The sequence below is a fragment of the Limanda limanda genome, chromosome 19, assembly GCF_963576545.1.
Source record: "Limanda limanda chromosome 19, fLimLim1.1, whole genome shotgun sequence".
In the NCBI taxonomy this organism is placed as follows: domain Eukaryota; kingdom Metazoa; phylum Chordata; class Actinopteri; order Pleuronectiformes; family Pleuronectidae; genus Limanda; species Limanda limanda.
In genome coordinates, this window is record NC_083654.1 from 3,803,731 (window position 1) to 3,819,092 (window position 15,362).

Below are 15,362 nucleotides of genomic sequence, written 5' to 3' on the forward strand. Positions count from 1 at the left end.
TTTTAAAACTATGAAGTAACCCCCTCTACTCCCTCTCCCAGTCAAATTAAAACACCGACCACTCACCCTGCCCCTCTGCCTCTCACCGCTCTGCCAGCTGTGCAGTCCGAGACCGCTGCCAAAAGAAACACAAGCTTACGTCAACTTCCAAATAAGGAGCTGCTACTTCACATTGACCTGAAAGAGAGACACTAAAGGGGGGGGGGGGGTGTATGAAAGAGGTGGAGATAGACAGGCAGAGTGTGTACCCTCCTCCTCATTCATACGCATAATATACTCCGCTACCTGTTTGTCAGCCCAGTACACGTAGAGGCGAGACTCTCTCTTCACCGTCACTCTCATTCATCCTTTTTTGTCTCTCCTTCTCCTCACCTCTCTCTGACTGTCCCTGCTCTCCCCGTTTCCAGTCATTCACAACAGGAGGACAACACCACCTGCTACCAGGTAAAAAAACCAAAACATTGATATCTTCTTCTTCTTTTTTTTGTCATCTGTAGTCGTTTTGATGTGTGTGAGGTGATGTTGGTGACGTGACGTGAGAGCTGGGGGATTTTCTCCATTCAGGTCTTTGTTATTGCAAAAGGCAGCTCCATCAATGAGCCAGTGAATGGTGGAAAATACGAGTCATTTGTGGAATCATACTCAGAGCGTCAGACACATTTGAAATGAGCTGAATTTTTTTGCCGTTTTAAACGTATTCGGACTGCACAGTTTCTGCAGTGAGGGTGTTTGTGCTGGTGTGTTTTTGCATGTGTTTTTGCATGTGTTAGTGCATGTGTGTGTGTGTGTGTGTGTGTTTGTGTGTGTGTGTGTGTGTGTGTGTGTGTGTGTGTGTTTGTGTGTGAATGAAAGGAGAGGGAGAGTGCATATAGTGAGCGCGTCGTGGGCTGTGTATGTAGTAACGCTCACTGCGTGGACAAGGAGTGAATGAGCTCCCTGTGTTGTGCATGCAACCTCTTATGCCTGGCATGTCCTCCTGTGCGCTCTCGAGGCTCTCTCACACACACACACACACAGACACACAGAGGGGTGTCTGTACATGCACTGACTCCCAGAGGGCTCTCCTTCTCTGTCCCCAGAGAGAGCCGCTATCAGGCTGCTGATGAAGCTGCTTTCTTGGAATTAACAGCATTGCTAATGTTCAGCTGATGAGGAGGTGGAACCACAACAACAGATGAGGGCATTCAAGGTGTTGCTTAGGTCAGAGAAGTCAATGAAATACCCACTTTTTGATTCAACACCAATGCTCTTAATGCCAGTGTTTTAGATAGAGCCTCATTTTAGAAAAACGTAAAATGCACATTTTATATATAGATATGTTGTATTTGATTTTTTTTGGCATGTTGCAATATTGTAGTTGAATGGTAAAACAAAAAGAAGGGTTTAAACAGACGATTTTAGGTGGATTGTTGAGAATAATGTGGCTTGTATTGTCATGGAGATTGCTCCAGTGTTCTTTGTCATCCTGGTGTGTGAATTTCCTTTCTGTTTCCCCCTGGAAGAATGAAGGAGTTTGTGGGTATAGTACAAATTCAAGACTCCCAAAGTATTGATTTTCTTTTGAGATGTGTACTGTTCCCTCTACAAAAAGCCGTAGCTTCTAGGAGGGAGGCACCTTTGCCCGCTTCCCTCCCTCTCTCTCTCTCTCTGTAGTCGGTGAGGATGCTGGAAGATAAATTTAGCCCTCCAGCTCTCCTTCCATCTGCCACCACATGGTTTAGAGCCGTTACCATAGGAACCACCGCTGGGTGTCCATTTGTGTGAGAAGAGAAAATTCACAAGAATTTTAGAAAGCCATTTGTACAATATTCTCCTTCTGTGGTGTGTGAATGGATGCAGCATTTCACAAATTTATATAACACAGTTGTATTTCTGCATAACTGGAGGTGCATTCTGCAGATTGTAACTGTATGGGTCCATTATTGTAGCAAAACTATTGGCAAATATGAGTCTCAATCCATATTTCTGTACTGAGATTTGTAAAATAATCTCCAAATGTGTAATGAGATTTGTGAATGTGTACATGGGTCTGCAAATCTGTATTTTAAATGTGTGTGTGTGTAATTGGATTTGCAAATACATGTATGTACAAAAACAGATCTTCAAATATATATTCAGATTTGCAAGTGTATTTATTAAGAATAACTTTATTTGGACAGTACTTATCTTAACAAGGTAACAAAGTGCTTCACAAAAAGAAGAATGAATTATAATAAAAGGTATTCACTTCAGTTCAATTTTAAGGGCCAAATCATTACATAATAAGGTTGAGACCTTAAAATCTATATAGAAACCCAACAGTTCCCACATCATCTAAATTATTACAATTCATTACATATCATTTAGTTGATGCTTTTATCCAAAGCGACTTAGAATAAGTACAGTCAACCATGAGGGTACAACAGCAAGAATCAAGTACATTTAGTCTTCAAAAAGCCAAATTACAAAGTGCTAAATGTGTAGACAACCTCATACATAGAGATGAATGGCTGTATGCTGTTGCTTCAAGAGCTGTTAATACAAACAATTCATCAGTTTCTGCTCAGGCAGCCTCTCAATTTTGAAAAGTTATTTTACACGTGACTTTTGCTACACTTCTGCCGTGGCAGATCTGCAAATGCGTGCCGCGATCTGCAAATATGTGTGGAGATTTGTGTGTGATTTCAGGAGCTGCAGCCTTCACACCACTCTGATACACACAGACGTATTGTGACTCACATTTTTCGAAAGTTTTGCTACAATAATGGCCCCATAGTGGAGCAGAAACTGTATGCTTTGTACAATAATTATATCAAATCACTAGGCAACCAGTGTAACAAGGAGACATACCAAATTGGTCATGCAAAGAGTTGAGGCTTGTTTCAGATCAGACATTTTTGCAGATAGTGGGATGGGTAGGTGCTGTCTTGATAAAACCTTTTTGAGATTTGTTGTATTTCCACAGTATTTCACTTCCATTTGGAACTTCTTGTGTATGTGTTTTTATTTTGTCTAGCTCTTTAAATCGGAACTTCAGACATCTTGTCGCACATGCTCCTGGCACACTAGACTAAAAGGGTTAAAGGGTCACATATCCACAGTGAAATGCATCTCTGGATTTTTTGAATTAATAATAGAAATCAGATCGATTTAAATCTGATTTTATTCAGCCCCATCAATGTATAGGCTACTATAGTCGCCTGTTTACGGTTGTTAGTACCCTGTTTATAGACTGCCTGAAGCCCATGAGACCCAATCAACAGTTTTCTCTATGGACTGGTGTAGGCTAATGTTTATGGGCCGAAAGTCACATAATTAGTTAAACTAATGATGGCTGGATTCCATTAATTCCATGAAGCTGCTGATGAGCACTCTTACTCACTGGCATGTCTTACTCTGGAACACTTAAAATTGGAGCAAGCCATACATTATTATTTGTCAGATAAAGGCCAATTGCTTTTTGGAAGGGATGTCTGATTTGGGTTTAAAAAGTGATCTACCTTTTTAGCATTGCAGTATGACAAATGGACCAAAAAAATGGATGCAGCTAAATTTGAAGTATATATTTTTTTAATTAACAGATATCCTTTTCATCAAAAGTGGGTCTGCTACTTTTTTGTCTTTTCAACTTGTCGTCTACAGCCTGAACTAATGCTGACTCAATTGAGGTGACTTGAGGACATTTATCAGACTTCACTCAGTTCCCTCTAGAGCCACAAAGTGTGTGAAGTAGAACTCCCCAACTGCTGTAAACACACTTTGATGTAACCTTGAGGGTTGGATTTTTCCTTTAAGGCGACATGTACAGATTTTTGATCAATTGTTGCCATAGAAAAACTTTGACAGTCTGTCCTCATTAAATAAGCAGTGATTTGGCCAAGCAAACAGCTGTCTAACTTTAACACTGAGAACATTACACCTAGACTTGTGCCCTTCATAAGCCTTACAACGGTTCACCCAAGGTGCTGCAGGTTCATTTGCACTATGAGAGGTATAATGAACACTCCTTTGTTCACTCTGGAACAAGTGGGACACATGCAAGTGTAAATTAGGGATGCATTGCATGATGCTGCTTGTTTTTTGGTGCCATTTCTGAGCAAGTGCTGCCTCTGAAATGTATTTCATTCCATTCATTGTCACCCTTATGCAGCGTATTCTCTGAAAGTGTCAGTCTGAGCTGTAAAGAGTTATTTTCAATAAGACGCCTGAGTCTCTGACTCACCTGCAGAAGCTTTTAGTCTAGTTACACTACCTGTCTGACCTACATAGCACCTAGTATTCTCACTGCAAGAGATCTGGTGCTGTGACATTTGAATGTTCTCTTGCAAACTAAGGAAATCACATCTTATACCTTCTTGTTCTTATGAAGAAGAGTATTGGTTCAGGATTCATTTTATGTAACCATGTATACAGTTCCCACAAGGTCAACCAAAGATGTTTATAAACCTGATATCGGTAATTTTGAAATAATTCAGCAACTTTGCTGTCCTCCACCAGAATGTGGGTGTTGAAACCAGCTGGTCAGTGCGTGGGATGCCTTGTTTACTGTTTCTTTATGCTGCCTCAAAAAACACACACTTGGGAGTTTTCTTCAGTATCTCTACTCAGTCATCTTTAATCTTCATTTGGCTTGTCCTTCTAAACATCAGTTTATCTGTGAAAATTATGCATAAATGCCATAAAGTAATGAAGCAGGTAGAGCCATTCACATGTGCTCTAATGCTGTAATATTGTCATGTAACACCGTCAGACAGTGATATTTGCTGGCATAACGTGTTAATCACTAATTAGAGTATGTTAAAACGCTGCCAGGTTCACATGATGCCACAGCCCTTAGTTAATCCCTGGGTAATTAACTATGCAAAGAAAACTTAAAGCAAAGCAAATTTCAAGGTAATACATGTGTCATTTTTATTTACTGCTGGGAATGATGTAACTCCCTCCCCAAATAGGAGAATCTACATTTGGTCTTTCTTGCAGCAGGATGATCTGACTTATATTACAGAAGAGGTTGTGATATGTAATGTGGTGCTGTGCAACAGGAACACATTGTTGTCCATGGCTTTGACATTAATAATGCATGGTTGATTAGTGAACACTGAAGACCAGGACAGTTTCAAATGATGTTGTTATTCAGAAGTCATTGCATTTATTTATATTTCTCCCCCAGGAAATGTTAACTGTAACGCAAACCTGAACTGTAAAATCTATTCGATATAATGTTTTTTTTGTCTTCACAGATCTTAATGTTGAGAAGACAGAAGAGTCCTATCTTCCACTGATTCCACTGGTTGACTGGCTGACTGCTTTATAATGGGATGCTTTAGGTCAGCATGCCAGCGGACGTCCTCCACAGCCAATGGCATATCACATCTAAATTGCCTTTTGCCACCATTTTGCATTTGATGGTATCATTCTTCTGTCAAGCAGTAACACTTTAGTAACTCAAGTGAAAATTATGACACGTGACCATCAGATGAAGTGGATACAATTTTAAGGAATTCACCAACAGTAAGTGGTTCCACTTGTCTACCTAAGGCTGTCCTCCCATTTTATGGAGACCTTGCATAGTCGCCTGACGACTGGGGAGCAGTCCGGAGGTCAAGAACATTGTCAACCTGAGTCTCCTCACCGTGACCTGCAGCCTAAGTCTCCCTCCCAGCCCAAACAGCAGACAAGCTCCCCAAAGCCCCATGGCATGCAAAAGCAACCCAAACAGTCCAGAAGACAGCATCCTGAACGCAAGCGTCTCAGGCATCAGCGGCAAAGCACTTACTCAGATACAGTGCCGGAACACAAAAATGAAGCAACAACAGAAACAAAAGGAACCACAGTTCCTTGTGAAAATATAGCAGTTGACCCAACCCAATCTAAAGCAGAAAGTCAAGAAAGCACCCAAAAACAGAAACGAGAGCGTAAGCCTCAGAGACCAGGAAAATATGTCTGCACTTACTGTGGCCGGGCATGTGCAAAACCTAGTGTCCTACAGAAACACATTCGCTCCCACACAGGAGAAAGACCCTACCCCTGTGCCCCATGTGGCTTCTCTTTTAAAACCAAGAGTAACCTGTACAAACACCGCAAATCACATACCCACAGGGTGAAGGCAGGTCTGGCACTTGGGGAGCCAAGAAATCTCGAGGAGCAAGGCACCGAGTCAGAAGATGAAACCAGACATCTATCATCCACTTCCTCCCTTACTGAAAGACAAAGCAGTGTAACCTTGATGAAGAGTCATGAAACAGACAAGGCCAAAGATTGTACTGCAGGAAGTGATGACTCCTATGCAGTAAAAAGGAGATTAGCTCTGCGTCTAAGTAGAGGAAAGCATACTCCTCAAGATTCATCGGATGAGAAGAATTCATCTCTTATTTCAAGCAGTAAAGGCAGTACAGAATCAGGCTATTTCTCTCGCTCTGAAAGTACTGAGCAGGCACAGGACAGTCCTCCCAACACAAGTGCCAAAAGCTATGCAGAGATCATCCTTGGCAAATATGGACGTCTCGGACACCTACAGAGGATGTCTCGTCATCATAACCAGCAGCCCTCAGATCAGCAGGAAAAAAGCATCCCATTTATGGTGCCCAAGAAGCAGGTCATTGACCATATTACCAAACTCATCACCATCAATGAGGCAGTGGTGGACACTAGTAAAATTGATAGTGTTAAACCAAGGAGATTCTCGCTCTCTAGAAAGAATAGTTCAGAGACTCAGAAGGCTTCATCTATTAAAGAACAACTTATTCATAGCCCTAAAGCTGGAGATCCCGTCTATAAAAACAGTGGCTCCATCACCATGGGAGTCCCATGTGAAAAATTTCATCATCAGTCCTTGGACCAGCCACCTGGCCAAACATCCACCGCTCCTCTGGTGAGAAGTCACTCAATGCCATCTGCAGCTACTTCATGTGATGCCTCCAGTGGTGGCTCCAGTAAATTCCGCCAAAGTCAGTCCTTTGATGAAAGGCAGCCTTCTGAAATACGGGCGGCCCGGCGTTATGGGATGCTAAGACGCCAGCCTGCTATTGAAATTCCACTTGGTGCTGAACTTACAAAAGAGGACCATGAGGGTTCTCACTCATTTTACCCTGACAGCATAACCACTACACCTGACCACAAGCAAAGTCAACCTCAGCCATATGAGTGCGAGGCCTGTGGCACTGGGTGCAAAGATTGGGAAGGTTATAAGAAACACAAGCAAAGCCTGTGCTTAGCACATCATCCCAGAAATGAGGTGGTAATTAGTCAAGTGGCGTTCTCACAGTTAATAAACCATGCAGTCAGAGTAGGAGCTTCAACTGTGCGCAAGAGAAGGAAAGAGGAGAGTTTGGAACTTGATGACCCTTCCTCTCCTTCATTACCCTCTCCTGCCCTCTTGTCAGGACAGTTCAAAGACGACAGCAGTGTAGCTTATGAGGGCCCCAGAAGACCTACTTTGCAAACCTGTTCAGTAATCCAGCATACTAGTTCATTTGAAAAACAAGAATCTTTGTGCAATGAGAATCAAAGCCCTGAGGTAACAAAAGACTCTCCACCTCATGAAGAATGTCAGCTGCCGCCTCAGAAACAACCCCAACAACAGTCAACAAAACTGTCCACACGAAAGCTGGTCCGGCAACACAGTGTGCAAGTTCCAGAAATACTGGTGACAAAGGATTCCAACATGAGTACGGTGACCTCTGTAGAGCCTGCCCCCACAGCAAAACCTCCGGAGAAGCCTGATGAATTTCAGTGGCCACAGAGAAGCTCCTCTCTGGCCCAGCTCCCTATAGAAAAACTTCCCCCAAAGAAAAAGCGCTTGCGTCTTGCTGCGGTTGCCCAGTCCTCAGGAGAATCCAGTTTTGACTCAATATCTCTTCCCCGTAGCCCTGGTCAAGAGAGTAGTGCTTCCTATGCATCCAGTCGTTCCACATCCTTTGAGGAGTCAAATAGACCAGACATGGAGACAGCAACATCATCACCACTGAGGAGATCCAGAGCTTCTCACATGCTCACGGTGCCTGGAGTGCATCAGCAAAGAGAGATGAGGCGTTCAGCATCTGAGCAGGCACCTCATGACCCCCAACCAAGTATCCTATTGGCTGAGACCCGCAGCAAGTCTTTTGACTATAGCTGTCTGTCCCCTGAGCGCACTGCAGTTGGCTGGAGGGAAAGAAGAAAGTGTCTCCTAATGAGACACACTGCTATCAGAGATCCAGATGAGGAGGAGGAGGACCAGTGCAACATACCAAGCCGTAGTCCTGAACGTGTCACAAGTAGCACATCTGCTCAAGCAAACCCAACCTCTTTGTGCAGCAGTAGGCCGCCTCCTTCTCCTGTGTCAGGTGACACACTCTTGCGTTATCCAGTTCCTCAGTGGAAACTTGGTCAAAATATTCAGTTAACAGGTGGCACAGAACTCTTATATAGTCCCGACCCTTCTGTAAATACTTTAAAAGAGGAGACCTCACACATCCATTCAGGACAGCCCCCTCCTCAAGCACCACAGCCCTATCTCACACATGGACCATCAGGGGCAGCCAGAGCTTGCTACCTCCCCATGTCTACAGGGCTGAAGCTAGAGATTCCCTCACAGCATGACAATTACTCAGACACTAGAGTAAGTCTCTCCTACAGTCAACACTCTGCTCCTCACATCACTTCCAGCCTGGAATTACTGAGGCCGGTGGCATCTCCTTCAGTAGCAGTGCGCCTCCAAACAGACACCCTCTCCCAAGCATGTGCCATATACACTACATTGTCTCAGTCTACATCTCTGAGGCCCCAGAAGACAGTTGATGCAGTTTCACACCATGCAGGTATTCCAGCAGCTGAGTACAGAAACCACAGGGACACAAGTCCAGATTATCAGTTGTGGTCTGATGATGGTCTAAGGTTATCAGGCTCAGGGGGCAACAAGCGCATGCTTTCTCCTTCAAACAGTATGGAGCTCCCCCCTGAGTCACAACAGCAGCAGAAACGGGTAAAAGAAGAAGAGGAAGCGAGGGAAATGGCATGTGTTGACAAGGCATCAGTGGACCCATTTGGTCGGGAACTTAAACAAAATAATCAACCGTGTCCACCAGGTGTTTGTTCTCCCATCACACAAGCTGGACCTTCTTTCCCAAGTCTGCTGTCCAGCACCTGTCATAGCTGGTGCTATTTAAACTACATCAAACCAAACCCTTCTACCCTTGATGAGCAGAAGCCCTCCGTGTACTCATCGTGGTCCACTAGCAGCTATAATCCCAACCCTCCTGGCCTCTCCAGCAAAACAGCTCTCTCTCTGCTGCACTGTAAGCAGAGGCTCAGTCCCTCTATCTACACTATATCCACCATGTCAGTCAGGACAACTGAGTCAATGGAGCAAGAGGACAACAAAAGACTATGCTCCCCTGAGGTAATTACTAACCTCTGATTACAATGGTCTTGCAATCTTTATTATAATGTAAAATAATGTGGAGGAGCAAGTATGTTAAGCCTTAAAGTTAAATTGAGTTTGAGGTTGGTGATTAGCATGGTGTCTTTGCTTGTTTTCCAATTGGAAGTGTAAGATTTTGGCAAACAGTGGTTTGGTATTTTAAGGTTATATTTTTGTTTAATTCCCTTGGCAGCCTCAATCCCAAAAAATACTTAACTATGATTTAACTTTGATGGAAATAAGCACCGGGGAGCTGAGTACAAAAACAAGCAATCATGACAGACAAGGGAAAAGATGTGCTTTAACAAATACAAAAAAATACAACTTTCAATGAGAATTCCCAATTGTTGTCTCCCTGGGCATGCTGGAGCAGAATTGGTGAATTTGCCCATGTCTCTTTCGAGTGCAGGTCTACAACAGCGAGTCATACGGCGGAGACCATGAGGGGACAGGGAAGGGGCAGCTGTCGGCAGGAGACATCCGGTCAGACAGAGACGAGGTAAAGGAGGAACAGAAGAAAAAAGTGGAGGAAGTCCAGTCATGCTCCAGAAATAAAGAACCTCCTAAAGTTTGGATCTCTGAGGAGGGGTGAGTGTGGCCTTAACTGATGACATTAGTTTTGCTGATGATATATTGTCATACCTCATGACCTGAAGGCTTGCGTCACATAGTGTGGTGTGTTTTGAAAACACCAGTGGTTGGCTGCCTGCCCCAACAGAGCCCGTCTGTTGAGGGGTTGAAGCCAGGGAGCTACCCAGCTTCCTCTGCTCTTGCAGAGATGAATTTATACAAACCATCACAGCCAGTCACATGGAGTGGCAACCCATTTTCAATCTCTCACACTGAAACCAATGATTTAAGTAGAACATTACACATGGACGTACAGGATAGCATGAAATGGAGCCTGCTATGTAGAATGGGATAGGGCTGAAAAACAGCAAAAATCACAAGATTTGTAGATTTTAATAATCTCCCGACTGGATCAACTATAACTGTTGTTCATTCCATTAAACAGCAGAGAACAGTGAAAACGTCACATCACTTTTCCTCAATTGTCTTTTTAAAAAATTCCCAAAATATTAAATGTACTACAATTTAAGATTCCCCAATTTGGAAACCTGGAATTTACATTGGAAAACGTATGTCTGATTGGCTGTCACTTATCAATTACATCTCAAACAATGACGCAAGATTTTAACATGTAGCAGTGTTCTACATCAATACAGAATATTAATTTGTAAATTATAATGCAAGTTACCATAGCACTGTTACGAGACACTCTCTGCATTGGACCTAGTGAGTTAACATTATTAACAAAAATGGTCTAAGACTGGAACACAGCCCACTTTGTTATGTTTAGATGAGTGGCAGCAGCATAAGAGAGACAGTGGTCTGACAAGAGGATGTAAACTGATGCAGTCCTTGTTTTATGTTATATTCTAAATTATCTGTATTTATATAGCGCTTTTCTAGTCTAGTCTTGATGACCACTCAAAGCTTTATAGTACAGTTTTATTGCTATTCATCCATTCACACACACATTCAGCAGAACTTTTCAATGAGGGGAGGTTCAGTATCTTGCCCAAGGACACTTCGGCATGCAGAGTGGCAAGACTTATCATCATTTTAAAAACAATCTAAAGAGAGCTGCAGTGTTGCAGAGTTTTGTTGGTGTGTATCCTGAATTCGCTACATGTGTCTATTTTTCCATTCTTCAAAAACAAATTCACATGCTGTCTGGTTGTAAAATCCTCGGTCCACTGTTGTCCACAGAGGCACCAAAATCAACGAAAATGAAAAATCATCAAGCGAAATTAAGATGTGTTTTTGACGTCCTCTCAAATTAATTTGTAGTGACAGACACTCAGTACTTTCGAACAAAGCGATGCAGAGAGAGGGTATAGAGGTGACATCTGTGTGTTTCTTTCTGTGTGTATGTGGAAAAATCCCTGTTGTGAAAAGAATGACTCATCCTCACGCTGGTACGCTTTCTCAGTCGGGCTGAGTCACAAAAAGACAAACTATGGCAGAAAGCTTGTTGAACTCTTGCATTTTCTCACTGCTGCCATTTACGGGACGGCAAGGATCTTGGGTGTGAATAGGTCCTATGACTACAGCTGCTCTATAGCGAGGGAAAGTAGCACATAGGCACGGTTGAAAAAGTGTTCTCTTTCATGAACTTGAAAGTTTTTTGAGAGTGTAAAAGCAACCGTTTGTGATACCTGCAGAGTTTATCCAGCCGTGAAGCCTGAAGTGAAAATAGATGGAAAAACTGCAGATTATAATCAGAATGATTGTTTGTCGTAGGAATGTGTTTTCATTTTCTGTGTTTTTTCATGCTTATTTGGAGCAGCAGCTGGTCGGGGCCAGGGTTTCCCTCCCTCTCCATACTGTTTTTATTGGCCGGCTGCAGCAAAGCCCGGACCTTGGGACACATCGTAGTCTCCCCCTTGTTTAGACTCAGTGGTGGTGTGAGCTGTGATGGGGTTATAAGGCAGTGAGAGGTGGGCGGGGGGTGTCTGGTTTTGGCTTATGAAAGCGGCTCTGTTGAAGCTGAAGTGGGTGCCTCGCTGAGAGACCCTCAGTGTACATGGAGTGTTGCACCCCAGGCCCTGCTGCCACGGTGTGAGCTCACTTTGTAGCAGCAGCCAAACAGATAGTACACTCACACTGGATAAATACAGGCACTAAAAAGCTGCTTACAGGTGCTAAATGACCTGTTGCCTGTCTGTCAGCTCCAGTTACCCTCATATTGATTGTTACTATCATTCAGAAAGGAGCCGCATCAATAGACAACTGACAGGGAAACGCTCTAAGGAGCCAACTGAAACCTCTTGCTCTCTTTGCACCTACAGATCAAATGAGAAGTATGGTCCTATGCGTGGTGGAGTCGGTGGGAAGTGCCAATGTGAGGATTGCGGGTTCCCCCTTAAGAATGCTAGTGTTCTTCAGAAGTGCACAAAGTCCCCTCCCTGTAACTGCAGTGAGTGTCACATTGCCTTCAAAGCCAAAGGTAAAGGCAGGATAATAAAAAAATACTACACCAGGATTTTTGATGCTTCTCTTCTGTTGATTTCTCACTTCTTCTTGTGTATCTGCAGGGAATCTCACCGAACACCTGAGAACTAAGCCTTGTGGAAAAGAAACCTGTTGTTATACAGATGACAAAGTAAAAGGTATGCTATGTTTGAATTTTTTTTTCTCTACTTACTCACTGTTATATATATATTTGTAGATTAACCAGAACTAGCATTTTCTTATGGGGACATGTCAAGTGGCGCAGATTTATGTCTGACTCTCTTAAAAAGATGATTTCCTTACTGTGCTAATTTGATCAGTTATCCTGCACAGTTCTGGGATCAGCTGGTCATCTTTCTGTTATAATATTAGTCATGGTGACTAATAAAGATGCTTTTGGATTTTTATCATGCGTTTATAACAGTATTATTGAGTTTGACTGTACAAAATGCATTTTTCCAAAACACACTCATTGGATTTTAGTTCCACTATTACAAAATATACTTTTATTGTGTAACAAGCTAAATCTTCAAACTTGTATTTGACATAAAATATACTGTATATTGCGTATTTCAAACCATCGCTTTAACAAGCCTTATATGGTCTTTTTAATCTGATATCTGTGCTGGATGTCATGCTACCAGGTTATATGGTCTTTCTCATAAATGTGGACCTGTGTTCCCACCTGGGAGAAATATATGGCATTCTGTGTGAGTGATCGGTTATTTACTGTAGCCAAGTGACCAAAAGTTTAGAGACCAGAGAGGGAACAAACAAAAACACAAGGTCAATAAACTTTATTACCACTGCAAGGAAACGTGATGTCTTTCCTCGGCTTGTGAGATACTGTCACCAGTGCAATGTGTTTACTACAGGGATGTTTTCATATGAAATGAATATCACACAGAAAAGATGGAGCCCACAATTTTAATTGATCACCTGGTGCATAAGAGGCTCAATCCACATGTTCATTATTCCCTGTTCATCCTACAGACTTTACATTGAAGGAAAATGTTTGTGTTGGCGTCAATGTGCCCACCAGTTAGTTGATTCCATGCGCACACTACACTACAAGGCCAATGAATACACATAGTCATCACTGTAGTGCTGTATCTATCCCAACATATGTCCAGTACACTTGATGTAGAATTCTAGTTAACATTGGTTGGTTTGGCAAGCAGGTTGCGAGAAAATAAAATCTGTTGAAATTTCCTGCCCTAGGAGTCTGTGAAGACCGTCCACTTCACCCCGAGAAACAAAAATATCCCTCTGATCTGGCTAAAGGTGGACATGATGAAGATAACAATGCAAAGGACAAAGATGGTAGACTTGAAGACAACTGGCCCAAGGCTTCTCAGTCGATAGAGCCTGAACCCAGCCCATCAATCCTACTCCCCCCCAAGGATTCTGCCCAGAGGAGCTCGGCCAGGGCCAGGAGGGGCCTTTTCGCCCGCAGATGCCTTGATTCTTCAGTGTCTGTGTCCTCCAGAGGCTCCTGCTCCCCTAGCACTCCATCCCTTACTCCTCGAAGGGAGCCGTCTCCACCTCGTAGCCCATCACCCATGCCTTATCCTTCCTCCTCCCTCTCACCATCCAGTTGTCTTGTCTCCACCTCCCCGCTGAGACCAGTCTCCCCCGTAAGAGGACTTTCACCTGTTATGGTCCAGCCCCATAGAACGTACTCCTGTGGGCCCCTGGGCTCCCTCGCCGACATCTCTATTAAGCATCAAACCAGTCTTCATCCATGGGACCGACCGTCTACAGCAAGACTGGTGAGTCACTTCAGCTTTGGTTTCAAAAACATGGTGCCATAACATCTGTTGACAGCATTTTGATTCATATTCTACAAATAATATTGATTATGTCTAGTTGTATTACTGTCTGGATTTTACAGTGTATAATTAACACTGGTCAAAAAATGGCTTTCGTTCAAACCACAGTCTTCGCTCACCTGTGACTCGATCCATCTCTGTTAGTTTAGCCTACAGTTTTAAATATATCAGCTTTTGGCTGACAAAGCTAATCTTGTGTGGCTCAGTTGAATCCCAATGAGTCAACACCTAGAACTAATATAGATAGCCTGGTACATATGAGGTTATTTTAAAGTCGTACATTTATTGGAAAAGGAAGGAAAGGCAACTCTCTTGTTTTATATCACTCACGACCAAAGCCTGCAGCTCCCGGCCTTAAAATAAGTAGACACAACATGTTTTCCCAGGGCAGCCGCTGATAAAATGAGAAGCAGGCCCATCGTTAAATACCAACTATTGAAACCACATGTCCACGACAAAAAACGCATGGGTGAATATCTCAGTTCACCCTAATAAAAATAAAACGTGTGGTTATGTCATGGTGTAACCTCACCACTTCCTCTTCACACTAATATAGGTCTCACAGGAGGAGATAATAATTAACATCCTCTACAGGTCCATTTTTTACATCTGTACACAGAACTTTCTGTTCACATAAGCTACATCTGTAAACTGGTTGTTTACAGATGCAGAGTCATATTTATATGTCTAAATATTGGATGCGAGGACCTACCACCTCCAGTGAACCTGCTTCTGTGAATTAGAAAACACTTCACTGTCCTTAGCTGCTTTCAGACAAGCACTGAACTCCCGAGATTATCCGCACCGCAAATTATCTGTGGGCGTGTATATCCGAGTATAAAGTCCTCAGAAAGTCACAAGAAGTCACTGTGAGAACACAGCAGGGGATCCCCCTCTGGATTCACCGTGAACGATTGAATCCAGATATACTATAATAAATATATTTTTAGTGGTATCAATTTTAAAAAACTCTATTGATCAGACAACAATTTATTTCTCCTTTCAAATAATAGCACATACATTATAATAATAATAAAAAGGTTGCTAGGGTTAGGGTTAATTATTACGAAATTATTCAGGCGCTGATACGTTAATCCCCAACTGACGATCCTTCCTTTGTGAATTGGAGAATA

General features: G+C 42.8%; 1 protein-coding gene across 1 annotated transcript in view; it reads left to right on the forward strand.

Annotated features, from left to right (window-relative positions):
• The first annotated feature begins 5,533 nt into the window (after positions 1-5,533).
• Positions 5,534-15,362, forward strand: part of hivep3a (HIVEP zinc finger 3a) — a 13,174-nt gene continuing 3,345 nt past the window's right edge. The window contains exons 1-6 of the mRNA XM_061093241.1: positions 5,534-9,358; positions 9,789-9,967; positions 12,235-12,392; positions 12,481-12,555; positions 13,619-13,875; positions 13,933-14,169. Coding sequence (XP_060949224.1) covers positions 5,534-9,358; positions 9,789-9,967; positions 12,235-12,392; positions 12,481-12,555; positions 13,619-13,875; positions 13,933-14,169 — 4,731 coding nt within the window. The remainder of the gene's footprint in view (positions 9,359-9,788; positions 9,968-12,234; positions 12,393-12,480; positions 12,556-13,618; positions 13,876-13,932; positions 14,170-15,362) is intronic.